Below are 19524 nucleotides of genomic sequence, written 5' to 3' on the forward strand. Positions count from 1 at the left end.
TTTCGTCTCTCAGCAAGCGAGATGGCAGCGGTGAAGTTAGAGGAGTGTGGACATGAGCAGATGATGTCGTTCGCACTAGTGGGTATTCTAGCTGACAGATCTCGTGACTACTGTGCTATGTATGTAGCTCATAGCGCGTCATTTCTCGCCTTCCTGCTGTTCAATCACCTGTCATTCACCTATCCTTCTCTACATCTACTGTCCGGCCAGAATTGGTCAATCGGCGAGGAAACAATCAAACCAGGAAGCAGGTAGCTTTCACAAGACAGGAAGCTTGATGCGAAGTCTGATTGAAGAACAGGCAATCAACAAATCCCCCTCTTGTCGGCCGGCCGCAGCACCAAAATGCAATCATTTCGCCAACTCGCATCTCGTCAATCGACACGCGTAGTCCGTCTTCAGCACACCCGGCCATTGAGCTTCACGCGAACGCTACGATTGAAAGAGGACAAACCGCAGGATGGCCACGAGCTGGAGAAAGCAAAGCAGCAACAGCATACGAGCGAGCAGCAGCGGGATGAGCTGGCGTCGTCCTCCGAAAGCGCGGTCAAGGCAGATCAGAACAAGCAAGATGTGGAGAGCTTGCAGAAGGAGACGGCGAAACAGTCACAGAAAGAGCATGCTCACGGAAAATCGTAGAATGTAGCGAGCGAGGCATTGAAGCATCGTCCCATGCGAAAGGGAATGCAATGTACAGTGTATATATTGCGGGCAAAGTCTAGCTCGATAAAGCAGATGCTCGTCATCTCAACCTTGCCCTTCATCTATTGACGCAGATTCAGTGGCCTTGATGCAATTCTTGATCCCATTGACCACCTGGAGCCATCTTGGCAAATGTATCCGCACTGGTACACTAGATAGATAAGCTGGATAGACAACTGAGCTCAGCCAGAGCATGCTACTGCGTTCTCCAATTTTACAGGACCGTCATCCGCATACTACCCAGCTCCGCTTTGCCATCTTCCACAAACACGGCATATTGTTCTTCGTCCACTGCCGGATCTTGTCGCACTGGAGAAGGCTTCAACCTAAATGTCATACTCCTTCCGCCAAGGAATACCTGAGCACTATCATTCGCGACATATATCGTCACCGGTCCTTCGAGACGCAGATGATCGTGGCGAACTATTTCTGGCCCATCGACTTGCCGAGGAAGGTAAAGCTTGTATTGATCGGCCCAGAAGTCGTCCAAGGGCGGATTTGAAGTCTCGATCGTAGCAGTGAAGAAGCCCACACTCGGAGAAGGTGTAAAGCGAAGTTTGAAGCCGGTTTGGTCCTTGTCTGGACGGAATATGAGTCCGAAAGATGCGCAATCATGATTGACGACGGTAAACTCGAAGGCGTGGGTAGAGTTTCCTGAGATGAATGTTCCTGCAAGGCGCTGAACCATTGTGCACCCAATGGCTTCAAGCGCCAAAGATTCGACGATTTTCAAACTCTTGGCTTCCACATCAAGTTGCAACAATGCATCCTGATTCAGGTCCACTGCAGGCCTTATCTTCAACGTGCCATCTTTGTTAGCACAAACTTCTCGAGGAAATGCGCAGTCACCACCCCACAACCATTTCCCGTCGTCTGCGTTCCAATCGGCGGTCCAGCCAAAGAAGATCCTCCTGTCTGGATATCCAGATTTGCCACAAGACTTCGCTGCATACCATCGTCTCCCGTCCAGTCTTCCGCGGCTTCCATCCTTCGGCAATCGAAACGGGCCAGACGGCGAATCAGCTATGCGGTAAACAGTGCCGGCGTCTGGAGCATGGAAACGAGAATATATAAGATACCACTTTCCGCTTATGCTGAAGAGCTCAGGGCACTCGGGACAAATCATATCATGTGGTGCGTAGAGTGGTTTTGGAGAGAGATGCCAGATGTCGAGGTCGGGTGAGGTAAGGAGCGCAACGCAGCCTCTAGTTGGAGAAGGTCCATGGGAAAGACGGGTCGCAACTAGCATCCAATATACTTGGTCTTGCTCGTTGAAGAAGACGTAAGGATCTCGGAAATCCACATCTTCAAACGCACTTCTGTCCGAGTCTAATGTGATCTTTATTTCTCTTTCTGCTTTTGTAAAATTCGAACCCTGGCGATCAGGAGATGTCGCAGTCAGAATGACTTGCTTGCCACCTTTGGCGAGATTGTAGCCAGTGTAGAATATGCGAACATATCCGCGTGGATCTAGCACTGCAGATCCCGTCCAAGCACCGTCTGCATCTTGACAGGAATGGTCATTATTAACTCCAAATGCAGTAGGTGTAATCACTGGATTTTGGTCTCGAGTCCAGTGCACTAGGTCTTTCGACCTGAGTCTGCTCCAAGAAGATCGCAATCGTTTTGGGTGGTGGACAGTGTTCGGAGGTGTTGTTAGGTGAAATATCTGGTACTCATTATCCACGAGCAAAGGAATGGCATCTGCTGCGGCCTGAGTGATGCTGGGTCTCCTGTAGAAGCCCGAGAAGACCGATAGACGTTGCTCGTCGGGAAGAGACATGATGGAGAGGGTACGCTTGTTGGAGGCCGCTCCCTTCTCGATGGTCACCGGTGCAAGCGAACCAGGTATTGTTGAATCGTCAAAAGGCCGCGGTTGCTGTGCAACGCTCAACTCTGGCTCATAAATTGCCTGGATTGGTAATTTTCGGGGACGTGTATCCTGAAAGGACATCGGCATTTCTGTGTGGATTGCTGGAATCCACCAAAGTTCATTATTAGAAAAATGCGGAGAAAGCAGGTCAGCAGGGGCTGGTGCCAGGGGGCTCCCGGGAGGCCATGAGGTCCTTTTCAAACGTTGACATGCCGTGATGAAATACGAACACTGCAATTCCTCGCTGCTCTCTTCGTGTCTCATCAGTCCAAAGATTTCAGGAAATGCAGCTCAAGTATCGAAACGCCTGGCTTTTCAGCGCTTTTGCCGCTCTCGGAGCATGTATCTATGGTTATGATGGGGTGTACTTCAATGGAGTTACTGCGCTGGTCAGTCTCCAAGGGCTGCTGCAAAGACAATGCTCATTCATTTCAGGATGTCTTCATTCGCCATTTCGGCTCCCATAGGAGGGATGGTTCTTACGCGATATCACCATCGCAACTCTCGACCATGACTTCGATGATCAACCTCGGCGAGCTCGTTGGCTCGCTAATGGCAGCACCGCTCAACGAGCGATTCGGCAGGAGGCCTGTATTCGTGATTGCGGCAGTTGTACTCGTAATCGGGATAGTGATGCAGCTGGCTGCAACTTCTAGTGTCGCACTGATTACATCTGGTCGAGCTGTTATGGGGTGGGGTGTTGGAGCCTTCTCTGCGACATCTCCGATGTATATGGCTGTTCGTCCACCTCTAGCTGTATTTGCGAGCATTTGCTGATGTCATATAGGAAGTGGCGCCGACTGCGATACGTGGCCCTCTGCTCATGTGTTGGCAGCTGACCTTGTCAGTCTCACAGATTCTCGCCGCCGTGATTAACAAAGGCGTTGCGGATAATAGCACAACGCTGGCCTACCGGTTACCGATTGGGTTCCAATTGATCTTTCCAGCACTCGTACTCGCTCTCGTCTGGTTTGTGCCAGAGTCTCCACGATGGCTCTTGCGAATTGGTCGTGACCAGAAAGCCGAAGGAGCACTGGTTCACATACACGGCGAGGACAGATCGTATAGTCCGCAAAGCGATTTGACGCAGATACAAGAAGTTCTTCGAGAGGAGGCCGAGTTGTCCGCAGAGTCATCTTGGATATCCTTGATTACCGATCCGATCGAAAGGCGCAAACTCATTTTTTCAGCCGGTGCTTTGGTGGCCCAGCAGATCAATGGCATTCAATGTATGACCGAGACATGGCCACATCATTTTGCCCCCGTGATAGTTATGCTGATCACTTCTTTTTTTCAGGGTTCTACTATTTTGGCACGGTGTTCTCCAAGGCCATCGGACTAAAAGATCCATTCTTGATGACAATAATTGTCTTCACTATCCAAGTCGTCACAGTGTTTGCAGCCGTTTTGTGCGCCAACAGGATTCCAAGGAGGCCTTTGTTGCTCTCGACCACTATAATGATGACCATTTCCATCTTCATAGTCGGCGGACTCGGAATACCGGGTGGAGAGGTCAGCCGAACATTCGGCAAGGTGATTATTTCTTTTGTGATTATCGAGATCACAGCTTTCAATTTCGCCTGGGGACCTTTGGGATGGACAATCGCTTCTGAAATGGCCGTTGGTCGTAATCGAGCCAAGATTTACGCCGTTGCCGTGGGCGCATTCTGGGTGACGGTGTGGGCAACTGTGTTCACCCTGCCGTATTTGTACTACTCGGCTGATCTTGGACCCAAGACTGGTTTTGTGTACACTGGACTTTGCTTCATCACGCTGGCATACGTCTATTTTTGCGTTGGTGAAGTTACCGGGCGGAGCATGGAAGATATCGAGTACTTTTTCGCACAAGTATGTTGCAGTCGCCCAGTTCCAGTATGGAGTGCGCTAACAGACGACCAGAACATTCCTGCGAAACGATGGAAAGATCAACCAAGGAATGAATGGGTCGAGCCGACAGTAGAGCTCAAAATCGTCGAAACAGGCAAGCAATGATGCGCGAGCGTGAACAGGCACCCGGGAAAGCAGCGCTGTTCCGAGCCGCATAAGTTCCTTATTGCACGGACAGAACTTACCAACAAGAAGCGGCGTCTACACGCCCTGAGTCTGATTATAGTCCTGGATCAAATTTTCCCAAAAGTTCCAATCGGCATCGTCGAGATTAAAGTCGTTACCGAGGGCCATGTTCATATCCCCAGATAGGTTGGTGAAGATATCGGCATCATTGACGGGAGAGGGGTCGACGCCGCCGAATGGCATACCATCTGCGTCCTGCGTCGTGATATCTCGCTTCTCCTTCTCCGCTCGAGCTCTTCGCAGTGAACGCAATGTCGTTATGAAACCCGGCTCAGGGATCTTGTTGCTAGGAGGGTTGATTTCCCACGCCTTTAGCAAGATGCGCCTGATAGCAGTATGAAGGGCTTGCTTAGACTCCATAACCTCAGGGTGGTTCTTGGCCGCCATTTCGAGCCGCCTCCAAGCTGCGTCTGTTTCGTCTGCAGACAGTAAGTCGGCTTTGCGCAGAGTGGTAACCAGGAATATCACGGAGTCCCAACTGCCCCACACGAAGAACGTGTGCACATGCCATGAATATATTTTCAAACTTCCTTGGGCGCAAGCTGCTGCGTCTGTGTCCATGATTCTCAGTGCGAGTCTGAACAAGTCCCTCCTTTCCGCATCGGTGACAGTCTGTTTCCTCAGTTTCGGAAGCCGTGTCCGCAGACGCATGGCGGTAATTGCCGATCTGGCCAGACTAATGGTTATGAAGTGGAGTGGATTCACAATATCGCAGTAGCGAATGTAGTTTTCCTCCACTTTGCTTTCTGCTTCCTTGATGATAGGTTCCACATCTAAGTCGCTCTTAGAACCTGAGCCGTATATTGATTCGCCCATGCGCACAAATGCATGGCCCACAGTCGCACGTGTGAGGCAGAAGATCATGTCAGTCGCACCTTGCTGCGGCTCCGGCTTCTCGGTCATTCCAGGCCAGATTTGGTTGTCATTGATGTTGAGAGGCGGTTTGACATCCCATGTATGAGGCATAATCGCGATGGCTATCCCGCTCATGTGACTTGCAGCTCCGTCAAGAGGCATTACTTGGTAGAACAAACGCCGCCTCATTTGCACGTCGAAGGGCGGAAGACCTAATGACTCGCCATCTCGGTGTAGGCCCATCTAAAGGTTCAGAAAGTCAGTGTTGCTGTCAATCTCCCTCTCTCGTTCGTCGGAAGAAAGTTCACGGTCAGTTGGAGCCATGATCTCCCAAGAAGCCTTTCCATTTGGTCATTCTGCAGGAAAGCATTCAAGTAGTTTACTGTGTCCCAAACATTTGGTCTTGTGCTGAGAGACAACTTCGATAACGATGCCAAACACCCAATGAAAATGACTTACTCGTTGAGAAATTCTCATGGCAACTCCAGTGAGGATCCAGAGAGTGTGTGGATCGTATATGGTTCTGCAAGACATGAGGAGTAATGTGAATGCTTGCCTAAATCGCGATTAAGTAGCAGATTAGCAGCGTGGTGGCAGACTGTGGTGAATTTTCTTACAGAATATTCATTTCAGTTGTTTTTAGAAAACCGGCGTTGACCAGAGCTTGTCTCGCAGCAAAATTGTATCGTTGCCGCAAAGCTGCCCTCGATTCCCGAAAGTTCGTTATACACTCCTCATCTGACGCAGCCACGACTCCAAAGTGATAGATGGCGAAGAGCACTGCCTCCTCTGATTTGGACGCTGAAGCAGGATCTTGCGACACCCGTTCTACCATTTCACTTGTCGACGGAATGTGCAGGATCTTGCAAAGGGGTTCCACACGTTCGCGATGCATGTTCCACAGGATCAAGGCCTCGGCGTGAGTTGGATGGCATTGAGCAAGGCTATACTGGTAGCCCAGAAATGCTCTAGTGAGAGGATCAGAGGCATAATCCTCAGTGGTTGCACGTAGGGTCTGATCGTCGTCCTCGTCTTCAACATCAAGCATGCGCTGGATTTCGTCCTCGCCCAGACTCCGCCAGATGTTGCTGTCGATATAGCGCGACTTGCCTTGAGCGGCCACGATCTTTCCAGTCCGAGACGTCTCGGGATTGTTGTGTGAGGTAGACATGGGCTCGTCAGTCCTGGGGTTTGCCGCGGCACTTTGTGAGTTGCTCTCAGACTCCGGAGAGACATAGTTGTCCTGTGGCAGCAAACCATGGCGCTGCAGGATTCGCTCGTAGCTCGCCAGCTTGTCGTGTACGTCGTCGACGCCAGCACCGCTGAGCTTGCGTTTGCGTCGTCGGGGCGGAGGCGCCTGGTATGTACATTCCAGCCTGCGATCCCGACAGCTGGTGCATGCTGGGGCAATTTTGTCGCATTTCACCTTTCGGCGGGTGCATGTCTGGCAAGCATATGCCATCAGGTTGGACTCGGAACTGTTCTCGCCGCTGCCATTGCCAAGAGCGGCGGAACCAGCCTTCGACGGCGCAGGAGCAGGGGTGATGGGGTGATAGTGGCGCTGCTGATGAGTATGGGTCGATGCCATGACGGCGGCTCATGTATACGTATCGCAGCATGTCGTGTGCCCAGAGAAGACCGTCGAGCGAGCGACGGAATCGTGCATTCACTCACCCAGCGCGTCGGTCTCGCGTCTTCCCCGCGTCGTCCCCGCGTCTTCTGCCTCCACGTCCTTCGGTCCCACAGAACCGCAAGCGTAAGTAGAACTACATAAACGCTGCCGACAGCTGACAGACATTTCCGCTCAGCCTGAGCCGCCAACTGCATCATTCGCCATGTGGCTCGTGTCGTGCGACGACGACGGCGACTGGCTTCGTGGCAAGCGAGTCTGGCTGCGACCAGGCGCCACATACTTGTTCGGACGCACGACCGGCAATGCGAAAGGGCCCGACGGCGAGCAGATCGCCTACATCAATCACAACGCCGTTTCGCGAAAGCACCTGCTTGTTCACATTGGACACGTCGCGCCTGGTGCCAGCGCTCGAGTAGACGTCCGATCCTCAGTCACGCTCACCGACGCCTCCAAATCAGGCACCGACATCAATGGTGCAAGTCTCGTCGGCCAGTCGATGACCCTGGACGGCACCGATTTCCGCATCACGCTGGGAAAGAGTCCTGTGAAGCTCAGGCTGCAATGGCATCCAGTCGTGCTGACCTTCACCGGTGGCCTTTCGAAAGCGGCTAATAAGGCCGACGGCACAGCGCTCGCCGAAGCGCGGCAGAAGCTGGAGGCACTGGACGTCAAGCTTGTCACGGAATACATTGCGAACCAGACCACACATGTAGTGACTAAGAAGCGCAATACTGCCATCGCGCTCCGAGCATTCCTCGAGCGCAAGTGGGTAGTTGCATATAGCTATGTGGATGCTTTGGCCGCGGTAGCTGAGAAGGATGACCTCGAGCAAGACTATGATGGGAAGTGGCCGCAAGAGGCAGAGCACATCGTTCCAGCAGGCAGTGAGCCGGACCCGTGTCCAGATGACACGTTGAGACCAAGGCCCGAGCGGGCAACGATGTTTGAAGGGTACAGCTTTGTGACCTTAGAAGACGGCCAGTATTCAACACTGTCGCCCGTAATTGCCGCCGGAGGAGGTAAGATATTTCACTACGAGTACAACGCAGGAAAGACCGCAACTCAAGAATTCATTGACTATCTCAAGAAGCTGGCCGGGAAAAGCGAGTCGAGCGGCTTCCTCTTGAGTCAAGAGCCCGCGCCGGGAGGCATCGTCATCATTCGGCCATCCAACGCGTCTTCTGGTAGAGACCAGCAATTTATGAGCGAGGTCGATACTACCCTGAACCAGCGCTCCATTGAGCAGAGCGAGCTCTTAAGTGTGATCCTGCGGCTGGATGCGAGCATCCTACGCAAGCCACTGCGCAACGCCAATACGGCCACTGCAACTGGACAGACTGCTCACGGACTGCCATCAACATCTATTACTGATTCATCACCATTGGGGCTGCCTCCTCGGTCCACTCGGGGCAATCCTATCCCACAGCCTGGCCCCGAAGAGCAGCGCCAAGCAGAGGAGCGACCTGCACCTGCAACAAAGCCTCCGCGGAGGACCATCACGCAAAGGCAGTTCAAAGGCTTCGCAGACTTTGATGACGAACCCACCTCGCAACCTCCGTCGCAGCAAGCACCCCCTTCACATCAGCCCAATCAACCTGAGGGTACATCACGATCGCAACCGAACGAGCGTTCACAACGTGAGGCCAGCCTTCAGCAAGGGGCCCAGAAGCGGCCTGCACCTGTCGAAGATGAAAAGGACAATGAGACGGAACAACAGCTGCTTGACCGTCTCTTGCCAGGTCAGGCTCTCTACAAGCGTCAGAAAACTGAAGCTGCGGCAAAAGCCAATAAAGCACCCCCAAAGACAACCAAGGTGTCAGAAGAAGGTCCCGTGAAGAAGACCGAGAAGCCAAAGGGCAAAGGCAAGGCGGAAACCGACCCTGACGCGCAGCTCAAAGCCAGAATGATTGCCAACCGTGAGGCTGAGGAGGAAGCCTACCGAAGGGACGACGATGTCCTCGATATGAGCGAAGAGGCTTTGGAGAAAATCAAAGCTGAAGTCGTGTCATTCGACCTCCCCGAACGTCCAGCACTACCAGTTCCCACCGAGACTGGGGAAGGTAAGGGCAAAAATTGGGACCCGCGCTGGGAGGGTCGACCCAACTACAAAAGGTTCCGGCGGAGAGGCACTGAAAAGCCGCGAGAGACAGACTCGCAAGACTCGCAGTCCAAAATCGTCGTCACCTTGACCGAATACCGACCCAGGGGACATGGCGTGGGTGGCGACTACTGGCTTCTCAACGATGATGTGGATTCGCAATCTCAGTCGCAGTCTCAGTCAAGATCTGCCAATGGAGGAGCTGTTAACACTAGCTTCGCTCGTGGTGACAACGACGGAGAGGAGGAAACAGCTTTCCGGCGACGAATCCGAGTCAGTCGGGAGCAAGACGCCGATGCGGCTGCAGCGGATGCAGCATTCGACTCAAATGCTCGAGGGGGCGGAACACAGTCGACGCTTGCTACAGAGACACAGCGGCGAGCTGCAGGCAAAAGGCCAGCCACAACGCCGCTTGGTGGAACCGTGAAGAAGGCCAGGCAAGCCGCAGCGACCTCGTCGAGATTTGCAAATGTTAGCGAAGATGACGACCCAAGCGCATTCAAGAGGAAGCGGCGTTAGAACCAGTCTCATCATTGAGACCGCTCAAGCGGGGAGATTGGCTGAATGCCATCGAGAGCGTGTTGTAGCCGCTGATGAATGTGCCTCTGAGAGCTTCGCTTTATAACTATCAAGAAGCTCTCAATGCAGATCTATGCCGACGCATTCCTCTATCTGAAGTTGGGTTCGCCAATGGTATATCCTTCCAAAACGCCTTCCATTTGCCAAACGGTTGTCTGACTGTGCGTCAAGGCACGACAGTCGATAACATGCAGTTTTCTCGCCTCCATCCATGATCTGATTGACTCCCGTGCACCTCTGATCGTGATCAAGTGTTCAGGCCAGCAGGCCCTGGAAGGACTGGACGTGAGTATTGCCAGATAAAGCTATCAAGGCTGTGCCAGTGGTTCGAGTTGGCAAAGCTGTGAAAACAGGCGCTTCCGTCAGCAGATACCCAAAAGAAGCAAACTCGCGCAAGAGGGAGCAAAACAGCAGAACAATGTTCATCGTGTCGGTCTGGTATCCAGGAGATCCGTCTAAACATCATATGTACAACCCCAAGTATGCAGGGAAGCGCCTCGCTATGCATCATCATGTCGTCTACAAATAAAGTGCAATCATTGATTGTGCCAAAGGAAGTTCTTCGTGCTGTCCCACTTTTCCGCGTTCGCATATCTACGGAGAGGGAAGATGTCTCGTCAGCAACCTGTGTCAGTAGCGAATTGGAATAATGCAACGCTTCATCGTCCTGCTGCGCAACATCAAACGTGGCAAAAGAAATTACAACGTACATGTATGTCATGCTGCTCCTCAAACTGGGCTGCAGCGTATCCGGGTATCCCTCGAACAACCACATCACGCCTGCCCAAGACAGCGACGCGAAGACAGGCCAGCTGTATTTCTGCACCGTCTTGTTTTGTTCAGGCGTGAGGCCCAAGACCCCAGCTCCGCCGTGTCCGCCGTAATGCGAGCCGATGAGCGCATTGTCTCCTCTAGGCTGGACGGCCAATTTTGCGAGAGCAAGCATCACTCTTGCGAAGACGTAGATGACGATTTGTTGGTTTACGCTGCTCCTCGCTCCTCTGCCATGACCAAATACCCAGTATCCGCCATGTAAGCCGGAGAGGAAGGGATGAATGGAGGCTGCTTTGCCATTGTTGAGCTTTCGGAGGAGGAGCATGCCGGACTTGTAGAGCAGAGCGAAACGAGCGAGGTTTGAGGCGTGTTGCCGTGTGGCTTTGAATATGTGTGCAAGCTTCTCGCGTACTGTGCCCGATCTGAATAGGAAGATCATTACCAGGGCGTGAGGAAAGCGGACTTTCGTGCCGTAGACTGCGCCATTGCGGACGGCTTTGACGAGAGTCAGAGGGTCTTTGAAGCGTGGATCGAGGATAATCTTCTCCAGCGAGTCCTGAGAAGTGGTGAGTGTGGGAGACGGAGGGCTGCATTACAGCGATGGTTACCTGTAAGGACTGGATTGTGGACATGCTGAGCGCCGAGCGGGTGTGTGGGGTGAAGCTGAGCGACAGCGAGGTCTTGCGCTACTGTATCTCAAACCGTGGTTCATAAGACTGTCACTGATGAGAAGAGGAGGAGTAGTGAAAGGCGCATGTGACAGTGCGCACATGCAGACGCATCGCCGTGTTGCTCTCCTGTCAAGCCCAGCCCGCGACTGACCGAGGTCTACCGTATGTCATGGCGGGCGCGGACGGCCAGACGGCATGAAGGAATTCTGCTGACGGAGACGGAGCAATGGTTCGGGCCGAGAAGCGCGCCTGTCAGCGAGCAGACACAGCGCTTGCGACTGCCACCACAGTGCTTTCCACCTGTCCTCCATCCTCGTTGCCAGACGCTCTCGGCCGGTTTGCAGACACGGCCAGTGCGACGGTGCACTTGAGTAGGTACGATTGTGGTTCTAACTTCTCCTCACAAATATGGCCTTCTTCCCGTTCGTCAGTCGTCTCCAACAATCCCACTTTCCCCCGCCACCATGAGAGCGAATCTGTTGACGTGGACAGCTATACCATTGATACCACACGCATGGGCTCGCATTCTCTCCGAGGAAGCATTGCTCGGGCCGATCGAAGGGCTCAACATTACATACAGCCCCGCTCGACCGCCTTCGATTCCTCTTGCGGTGCGCTCGCCATATGCGTCCATCTGGTCCTCGACTGCCGAAGGAAACTCAATCAACAGCAAGCCGGTCACATTCTGGAACGGCGAAGAAGTCGGCTGGGAAGGCGTCATCGTAGTCGACGGAATCAGCTACGAATATCTGGGTGCGGGCTTCAGAGATCTGCCGGCACATCTCCGAAGGTTGGTGAGCGATGGTCATTCTGAGACTCCTCATCTGATCCTTCCAGAAACCTTCAGTCAGCCATACCGTCTTCAGTGGTCTACGATAGTTCCTCCAGTGTCTGCACATTGACAGCCGGTCCTGTGGAGGTCAAAGCAAGTTTCTTGTCTCCCGTCCTGCCAAACGACCTTTGCCGGACCAGCGTGCCACTCAGCTATCTGAACACATCCTGGACTTCCCTCGATGGCCACTCTCACAATGTCAAGCTCTATGCTGATGTCAGCAGCACGATGTTGACCAGAGATAAAGATGACGTGACTGTGAACTTTTTTGACCATCGAAATCAGTCCTCCATCCATTCACACATTCGACCTAGCACACTTCTATCGTGGCAATTCTCCACACTAAAGCCTCTCAAGTATGGTGAAAGCAGTGAGTTCGCTCGATGGGGAAGTCTTGTGCATGCCACCAGCGCCGGAAATGCCTCCGAATTGAAGTATCAGAGCGGCGGCGTCTTGGAGCTAAGGACGTCCTATCTTTCGAATCACAGCTTGTCGAATACTCAAGGCTCAACTCTCCGCAAGGACATACCGAACGATGCCGCTTTCGCATTCTCTCACAACTTTGGCTCGAAGAGATCTGGCAGCGCTCTGTACACTATCGGCAGCATTCAAGATCCCATCATTTCGTACGTCTCGTCGGCCGGCCTGGCTGACCTGCATCCCTGGTGGACAAAATGCTATAATGGATCGTACGAAATGATTCCGGCCCACTACGATGAATACCACGAAGCTTTGAAGAATTCTTCTGAGTGGGACTCAACTCTGCGAGCCGATATCGACAAGTACTACAGCTTCTTTCCTGTCGATGACAAGCAAGATGTGAGTGCCTTTCTTTCAACACATTGTTAGAACGAATCTCCGCGCTTCTGGCGGAGACGATGCTGACATCAATTGAAGATTAACGCTACCTCGAGCACCGTGAACGGGACGGATCAATTTGGAACACCTTACACATTCGATCCGAAGAACGGCTACGGTTGGCTCAATACCTCAGATCCCGAGCTTTCTGCAATCGCAGTGCCCTTTGTCTCGGAGTCTGACAGCTACTATGCCATTTTGGCACTATCGGCTCGTCAGGTGATGGGTGGTTATGTCCTTACTGACCGTATGCACCTGCCGAACGAGACCGAGGAATCTTCTGAACCAATGCTGTTCCAAAAAGAGATCAGCTCGAATGGCAACGTCAACACAGTCGACGTAATATTTCCCGCCATGCCTTTCTTTCTGTATGCCAATCCGATGCTGCTCAAATGGGGTGAGTTACAGCCGATGACTGGATACTTTGCGTGAATCATTGGCAGATGCGCGTACTGACATGAGATTATGAAGTGATGGACCCGCTTTTCCTCTACCAAGAGTCCAACTACTATCCCAATGCACATTCGATACATGAGTAAGTCTGTTGAATCCAAACAATGTACTATATGTGAGACATCTGCTGATTCCCACTGTCTTCGCATTCTATAGCATCGGCAGCCACTTTCCAAACGCAACTGGACATCTTGACGGCGCAGACGAGTCGATGACAGTTGAAGAATGCGGGAACATGATCATAATGGCATACGCAGTCTTCAAGTTCATGAACGATTCATCGAAAGGCTTCGAGTATCTTGACCAGCATTTCACTTCACTGGAGAGATGGGCCGGCTTTTTGGAACAGAATGCGCTGATCCCGCAAAGTCAGCTCAGGTGAGGCAATCCATGAGCAAGTCATATCCCGTCAGTCGCTGACTCTTGTCTGATCTCCAGCACAGACGACTTTGCCGGACACTTGGCCAACCAGACGGATCTCGCCATCAAAGGCATAATTGCTCTGAAAGCAATGGCGAACATCTGCGAAGTGATCGAAGAGGTAAATTGCCACGAATGGAATGAAACGGCAGGTAGGTACTATTTGCAATGGGAGGAGATGGCAATCGACCCTACTGGACGACACACACAGCTGTCATATCAACATCGAGGCAGTTGGGGCACGCTCTACAACACCTACCCAGACAAACTTCTTGGCCTCGGGGTCGTTCCACAGTGGATTCACGACCTGCAATCTGCCTGGTATCCGTATGTCAGCCAGACCTTTGGACTTCCACTCGACAGCCGAAGCATGCAGGCCAAATCGGACTGGGAATTGTGGGCCGCTGCTACTTGCCAACCCAGCACACGACGCCTCATTGTGAACTCGCTAGTGTACTGGCTGAACAACACCGAATTCCATGTACCCTTCTCGGACCGCTTCCAAACCACTGGCTATGGCGGTAGGCCTGGAGATGCCGATTTCATGGCAAGACCCGTGGTTGGTGGACATTTCAGTTTTCTGGCGCTGTTGAAGGCCGAAGAGTTGAAGAGAAGCTCGTCAGAGGTCTTATGAGAAGGGAAGACGAGAGGTATTGGAGAGCATTTGTATGGAAGATGCGGTCGTGGAAGTAACGTAATGCTACTACAAAGCCACAAATTGCAGAGCAAGGCAAATATGGTAGCGCCATCAAATACAGTGGGCCGACTATCACAGTTTATACATCAACGCCGTCATCAAGTTCGCCTGTCATACTAGCTAGTATACATCTCAACATCGCTCTCACCATGAGCATCTGGGTCATGTTGTTCAGTGATGTTCATCATGGATCTCGACGAAAAAGACTTCAAATCACCAAATGACCCAATCGCCGTGATCGAGTCACCATTCCCCATGTCTGGTGACCATTCTTCCAGCTCGTCTTCATCCCCAACATCGTTCCTGTACCCAGTCTTGGCTTTTCTCCTCGACTCCTTCTCATCTTGAGGCGTAATGAGCTTCTTCGCCTTATTCTCCTCGACACAGACCCAATCATCAATATCCCGCTTCTCATGGTCGAAATGGTCACCGATGTGTTTGAACCGGTTCTCCCACGCGTTCATCGTATCCTCGGGCTGCGCGATCAATGTCTTGCAAAAACCGCACCAGAAATGAACATGTCCCTCTCGAGCGAGATGGAAATTCTCGCATTCCTGCTCAATCTCATGCGCGGTGGTCATCTGATGCTCAGGGCCTTTGAGGTGGCGGATCATTTGCTCTTTTGCGAGAAATGGACGACGAAGACAGGTGCCGCCATCAGTTGGACGAGCGCGTCCGCATTTCCACATCTCTACGAGGTAGTGTTGGCCTGATTCGTGCCGTTTCCAGTCATTGCGCGAGCCGAATTTCTTGGCGCAATTGGGCCATGTGCAGCCGTAAGGCCGTGTGTGGCGTTTCATGTGCTTTCTACACGTCTAGATCAGCACATTGTTGTATGATTGCTGTTGTTTGGTATAAGGGCTGGGGGGCAACGACAATTGGTGGTGGCATACTTGAGGTCGCATTCGCGATGCTTGATCTTGCCGCATACTTCGCATGTATGGCCACTGGAGGAAGGAGTGGTGTCCGGCAGCGTCTGGAGTTGAATAGATGTCGGACTTGTTGAAGAAGGCGTGGGATAGGGCGCATGCTTATGCTGCTCATTTTCGAAGAGGTTGGAATGGGTCGATGTGTTGCTCGGTCGGCGCTTTTTGTTCGATATCTGGGCAGATAGAGGGTGCAGAAATGTCGAGACATTGTACGGCATGCTTGGAGCTTGGCTGAGAGGCTGAAGTCTCATTGGTGGTTTTGGAGTCATGAATTGCGAAGCATAGCGTTCCTGAGTTGCACTCATGTCGTTTGCGTGGCTGCCCATTCCGAGGAAGGGATCCTCCTGCATTTGCACAGCATCATCCACCGCCGGGTCGAAGAGAACATCATCCTGCTGCGATGTGTGCCGAGGAATTGTCGGAGGCGAGCCATTGAAGGTGTGATTCTGGTAGCCAATGCCTTCTCCACGATCCAATTGAGATGGATTGCGTGACTGCGACAGAACTTGAGACTGGTCGCCATACGTGGAGTCCGTGTCGTCTGGACGGTGAGCTTTGGATCTGACAGCTGTCAGTACATTTCTCTGCACATGAGTGGACTCTCGACTTACACATCCAGCAATTGACTCTCATCCCATCCATTCTTATGTTTACGTTTGATGTGGGCTTTGAAATTGTCTCGTCGGGGCCAGAACTTCTTATCTTTGCTGCCGTCATGTATACAAGCAGCACATATGTAACCGATCGAGTTACCCACGATAGGACGAAGGTTGTGCACGCTTTTCCGATGCCGCTCTAGATCATTGAGGGTCGCGAAGCCCTCCTTTCTGCCGCAGCCGTGCTCCCGGCACTTGTGAGGTCTCTCATGAGTAAATGAATGCTTTCTAACACGCCGATCAGTACTGTATACAATGCATGAATTGTTGTCACGCACCTCGCATCGGAAGCGTTCTTCGCCTTTCGACCACACTCCGGACAAATGCTCGTATGACTTCTGCGTAAAGCCCTAGATCCAGGGACCTGGTCCGACACGACGCTTTGAGGTGGTGCTGGATGGCGTTCTTCATTTTGGTCGAGATCGAGTCTGAAATCAGCGCCAGGTAGATAATTTTCCTCCAATTCCTTCTTGTTGAAACTGCACGAATCAGAAAATCGGTTCCCAGCAGTCGCGATCTGTGAGTGATACCCCGAGTCCACAGTCTCTGAGTCTTTGTAAGAATGACTGCGTAAAGTGCCTTGGTCGTGGTTTGGAGCTGTTTCGGTCATGGTGGTTCGAGCCATTGGCGCCATCTGGCCTGGCCATGCTGAAGGAACGAATCGTTGCACTTGCGGCTGACCGTTCCAAGGTTGGTTCTGTAGAGGCTTGATGAGCCGCTCGGGAGGAATCTGACCTACATCCTGGATCAAGTCATGATATTTGGATAACTCCAGGGTGTCTGGAGCAGATGCTCTAGGTCCAAACTGAGCCTGCTGAGTGTGTCCAAAGTCGTAGGCGTTGTGAGGACTAGGATAGTTTTGGAAATTCTGTCATAGCTTTCTTAGCCATTCATCCGTTCGCCGGGAACTTTCATTTCATACATTGTAGGAATCTCCGCCAAAGCCATTGGTACTGTTGCTCCCAAATGATGCCATTGAAATGGTCGTGTTTAATTGGTCTGTTGCAGTCAGTCCAGCACTCGATGTGTCACACTCATCCTGCCAGGCATAGTCTGGATTCGTCAGGCACGATCCGGGTTAACTTACTGGAATCTGATGTCTTTTGCCGGGCATGTCCTTCAAGCTGAATAGATTGGTTGGCACTTTTACCCTTGGGCTATCCCTCAAAAATGAGGCTCATTCGAGAATACCGAAGCCAATGGTTTTATGTCGCTTTCTCGTCCAAGGTACTCATACACCGACAAGCTGAGAGTCGTGGGGCTGTAGAACTAAGTGAGACAAGAGTTTCGGTGGACTCAGCTGGCTGGGGAAACCAAGAAAGAAAGGACACAAGTGCGAAGATCTGTCCCTAAGCTGGTGAATAGGTGCGGCACAGCCATGAAAAGGCAATGAAGCATATTGAAAGTGAGGCTACGGATCATGTCCAGACCGGTGAAGTTCGCATTATTCAAGTGCTCACTGCACAGATGAACGAGGCAACTGGTTGCCTTCGCCAAGATACATGTACATATGCAGAGGGGCTACAAGTCCGGGCTCTCTGATTGGCCCATCGTGGCTGCAATGCGGCTACTTCCTGAGGCCGCCCAAATACATGCTGCAGGACAGAAGCTATGGTATTTCGACGAAGATGACCAGTAGCGTATTCGTTTTTCCTCCGGCAATTCATTGTCGAGATTCGATGGACCAGATATTATGTTTTGCTGTACTTGTAGAAGGTATCCGACAATGAGTGGGCTCGTCAGGTATGGCTAGGTTCTAAGCAGCAAGGCGGCAGACATAACTCGCGCCTTCGATTTCTGCCTCACAAGCTGGCCTTTGAGTGAGCAGTGCGCAGTTCACTTCGCAGTTTGCTACGACGCTAATTCCAAGATCCATGTGGCGGACAGATCTCATGTCGTTCGAACTGGGCTGCACGCAATAGGCCGCGCCTTCCGCTTCCCGCGGCCAGTTGCGAAGGGCGAACAACCATACACGCTGCAGTTTACAATGCACATTCGGCCCAGCCTTTGTACAACCCAGTCTGAAAAGGTGCAATTGCATGCTTGTTGTTTCGTGTGCGCTTGCACCGCCCCAAGAGTCGTCTTGACACCTGCGCAATGATGTAGTTACGCGGATGTTCCACAAAAGTGTGTCGGTCATAAGTGCCGAATGATCAAGTCCACAATCAGTGCTACTTTGCAATCAGAAGTACAGCATAATGCCATTTCTGGAAGTCCATCGACAGGGTTGCTAGGTGTTGAGGGAAGGCCACCAGCAATGGCGGTCTCTCAGTGTGCAGAGCTCTTTCCACTTTTCTTCTAAGCGATGCTGCGCTGGCTTGCCACCCGTCCTTCAAGCTTCACTGTCGTACGCGGCTGATGTCTCTCTTGGTGGAAGACAACTCGTTTCTGTATTCAAAGCCGCGTGCCAAACGAAATATAATTTTAAGCAGAGTGGTCTGCTTTTCTGAGAGCACAAGAATGTTTGCTCATAGTAAGTCGAGTCTTGCTCAATACATGCTCGATGAAGGAGGTGAGATGCCGAAGGGCGGTTGCGATGGAGATAGCATTTCAATTGTGCAGAAATCGGGAAGATGCCGATGGTCACTGTTACAGTATCACAGGTGCTGTCCAATAGATACGGTATATGTTGGTCACAAGGTTTTTGGCTTTTCATCCACGAACGTAGTGTCCTTGTTTCCAGGCTTCGGCTGTTGCTTTCCAGAGAAATCCCAATTGTTAAGGTAGCCAGCGCCATGGCAGAGGTAGTTGGCGAAGCCCAGCCAGGCAAGATAGGGTGCCAGACACCAGGCGGCTGCTTCGTCAATTTGACCCCAGGTGTATGCCAGATAGCCGACAGTAGCTGTTAAGGCTACAATGTCGATGGAGGCTTCGATGGGTCGCTTGAAGCCAAAGAACAGCGGCGTCCAGATGAGATTGAGCCCCAGTTGAATGGTGTATAGGGTGGCGCCGTGCTGCGTGCTGTCAGTTCTTATCCTTCTATCGATCATATCTTGATAATTACCTTGGCAAGAACAGCCTTCTGCGGATCTATGCTATTTGTGCCGATAGTCCAAGCTCGGTATGCACCATATCCCATCAAGCCATATAGCGCAGTCCAGACAGGACCGAAAGCCTTTGGCGGAGGCTTCAGCGGCGGCTGGCGTAATGCCATGTAGGTCTTCTGCGTTTCTTTGGGCGATATGGAGAAGCCGACCGCTGTACCTGCAGCGATCGGCAGCAGGATCGCAGCAGCGGGCTGCTCGAACAGGATCGAGGGTAAAGTGAGGGAGGGAATGTGGGTGGTCATGGCGGGCGGAGAGGGAGGCTCAGCAACAACGATGTGTTTAAATAGTGTGGAAGAATTGGGCAGTATAAACATGAACATAGGAGCGGAGCGGAGCTCGACAGCGACATGGGTTAAAGTCATTCTCATTGGCGC

General features: G+C 52.1%; 10 protein-coding genes across 10 annotated transcripts; 4 read left to right on the top strand and 6 right to left on the bottom strand.

Annotated features, from left to right (window-relative positions):
• Positions 1–21: 21 nt before the first annotated feature.
• On the top strand, positions 22–639 carry MYCFIDRAFT_169774 (uncharacterized protein; the record flags this gene model as incomplete). Its single annotated transcript, XM_007923070.1, has 4 exons — positions 22–30; positions 58–215; positions 256–373; positions 403–639. The coding sequence occupies 4 exons, from the start codon at positions 22–24 to the stop codon at positions 637–639; spliced, it is 522 nt and encodes a 173-aa protein (XP_007921261.1).
• Positions 640–1024: 385 nt separating this feature from the next.
• On the bottom strand, positions 1025–2440 carry MYCFIDRAFT_117868 (glycoside hydrolase family 32 protein; the record flags this gene model as incomplete). Its single annotated transcript, XM_007923071.1, has 2 exons — positions 1025–1661; positions 1785–2440. Coding segments are annotated over 2 exons (1293 nt in total), but the record flags the coding sequence as incomplete, so codon positions are not given.
• Positions 2441–2859: 419 nt separating this feature from the next.
• MYCFIDRAFT_26669 (uncharacterized protein) lies at positions 2860–4567 on the top strand (the record flags this gene model as incomplete). The annotated part of the gene is made up of 5 exons (XM_007921578.1): positions 2860–2964; positions 3011–3313; positions 3363–3804; positions 3873–4423; positions 4475–4567. 5 exons carry the CDS (start codon positions 2860–2862, stop codon positions 4565–4567), a joined length of 1494 nt encoding a protein of 497 aa, XP_007919769.1.
• A 129-nt stretch (positions 4568–4696) lies between these two features.
• Positions 4697–7040, bottom strand: MYCFIDRAFT_115525 (uncharacterized protein; the record flags this gene model as incomplete). The annotated part of the gene is made up of 3 exons (XM_007923072.1): positions 4697–5746; positions 5963–6059; positions 6121–7040. Coding segments are annotated over 3 exons (2067 nt in total), but the record flags the coding sequence as incomplete, so codon positions are not given.
• A 298-nt stretch (positions 7041–7338) lies between these two features.
• On the top strand, positions 7339–9753 carry MYCFIDRAFT_75913 (uncharacterized protein; the record flags this gene model as incomplete). Its single annotated transcript, XM_007922225.1, has 1 exon — positions 7339–9753. One exon carries the CDS (start codon positions 7339–7341, stop codon positions 9751–9753), a length of 2415 nt encoding a protein of 804 aa, XP_007920416.1.
• Positions 9754–10349: 596 nt separating this feature from the next.
• Positions 10350–11219, bottom strand: MYCFIDRAFT_184877 (uncharacterized protein; the record flags this gene model as incomplete). The annotated part of the gene is made up of 3 exons (XM_007923073.1): positions 10350–10407; positions 10524–11143; positions 11196–11219. 3 exons carry the CDS (start codon positions 11217–11219, stop codon positions 10350–10352), a joined length of 702 nt encoding a protein of 233 aa, XP_007921264.1.
• Positions 11220–11722: 503 nt separating this feature from the next.
• MYCFIDRAFT_128594 (uncharacterized protein) lies at positions 11723–14455 on the top strand (the record flags this gene model as incomplete). Its single annotated transcript, XM_007923074.1, has 6 exons — positions 11723–12062; positions 12125–12872; positions 13134–13345; positions 13420–13483; positions 13558–13779; positions 13840–14455. The coding sequence occupies 6 exons, from the start codon at positions 11723–11725 to the stop codon at positions 14453–14455; spliced, it is 2202 nt and encodes a 733-aa protein (XP_007921265.1).
• Positions 14456–14601: 146 nt separating this feature from the next.
• Positions 14602–15322, bottom strand: MYCFIDRAFT_209696 (uncharacterized protein). Its single transcript, XM_007923075.1, has one exon. The coding sequence runs from the start codon at positions 15316–15318 to the stop codon at positions 14635–14637; it is 684 nt and encodes a 227-aa protein (XP_007921266.1). The 5' UTR covers positions 15319–15322; the 3' UTR covers positions 14602–14634.
• A 952-nt stretch (positions 15323–16274) lies between these two features.
• On the bottom strand, positions 16275–19430 carry MYCFIDRAFT_205895 (uncharacterized protein; the record flags this gene model as incomplete). Its single annotated transcript, XM_007923076.1, has 13 exons — positions 19108–19430; positions 18227–19057; positions 18171–18185; positions 17886–18145; positions 17789–17852; positions 17585–17756; positions 17478–17558; positions 17400–17446; positions 17295–17364; positions 17191–17260; positions 17026–17156; positions 16382–16971; positions 16275–16331 (listed from the first exon to the last, which is right to left on the bottom strand). Coding segments are annotated over exons 2-13 (1572 nt in total), but the record flags the coding sequence as incomplete, so codon positions are not given.
• MYCFIDRAFT_55086 (uncharacterized protein) lies at positions 17529–19430 on the bottom strand. Its single transcript, XM_007921935.1, has 2 exons — positions 19108–19430; positions 17529–19057 (listed from the first exon to the last, which is right to left on the bottom strand). Exons 1-2 carry the CDS (start codon positions 19390–19392, stop codon positions 18737–18739), a joined length of 606 nt encoding a protein of 201 aa, XP_007920126.1. The 5' UTR covers positions 19393–19430; the 3' UTR covers positions 17529–18736.
• Positions 19431–19524: the final 94 nt, after the last annotated feature.

This window comes from Pseudocercospora fijiensis (genome assembly GCF_000340215.1).
Source record: "Pseudocercospora fijiensis CIRAD86 unplaced genomic scaffold MYCFIscaffold_1, whole genome shotgun sequence".
Classification (NCBI taxonomy): Eukaryota; Fungi; Ascomycota; class Dothideomycetes; order Mycosphaerellales; family Mycosphaerellaceae; genus Pseudocercospora; species Pseudocercospora fijiensis.

Coding starts and splice junctions, on each gene's coding strand:
- MYCFIDRAFT_209696 (XM_007923075.1), bottom strand. CDS start 15,318: ATGAAACGCCACACACGGCCTTACGGCTGCACATGGCCCAATTGCGCC.
- MYCFIDRAFT_55086 (XM_007921935.1), bottom strand. CDS start 19,392: ATGACCACCCACATTCCCTCCCTCACTTTACCCTCGATCCTGTTCGAG. Junction 19,058..19,107: donor AGAAGGCTGTTCTTGCCAAG/GTAATTATCAAG, acceptor GACAGCACGCAG/CACGGCGCCACCCTATACAC.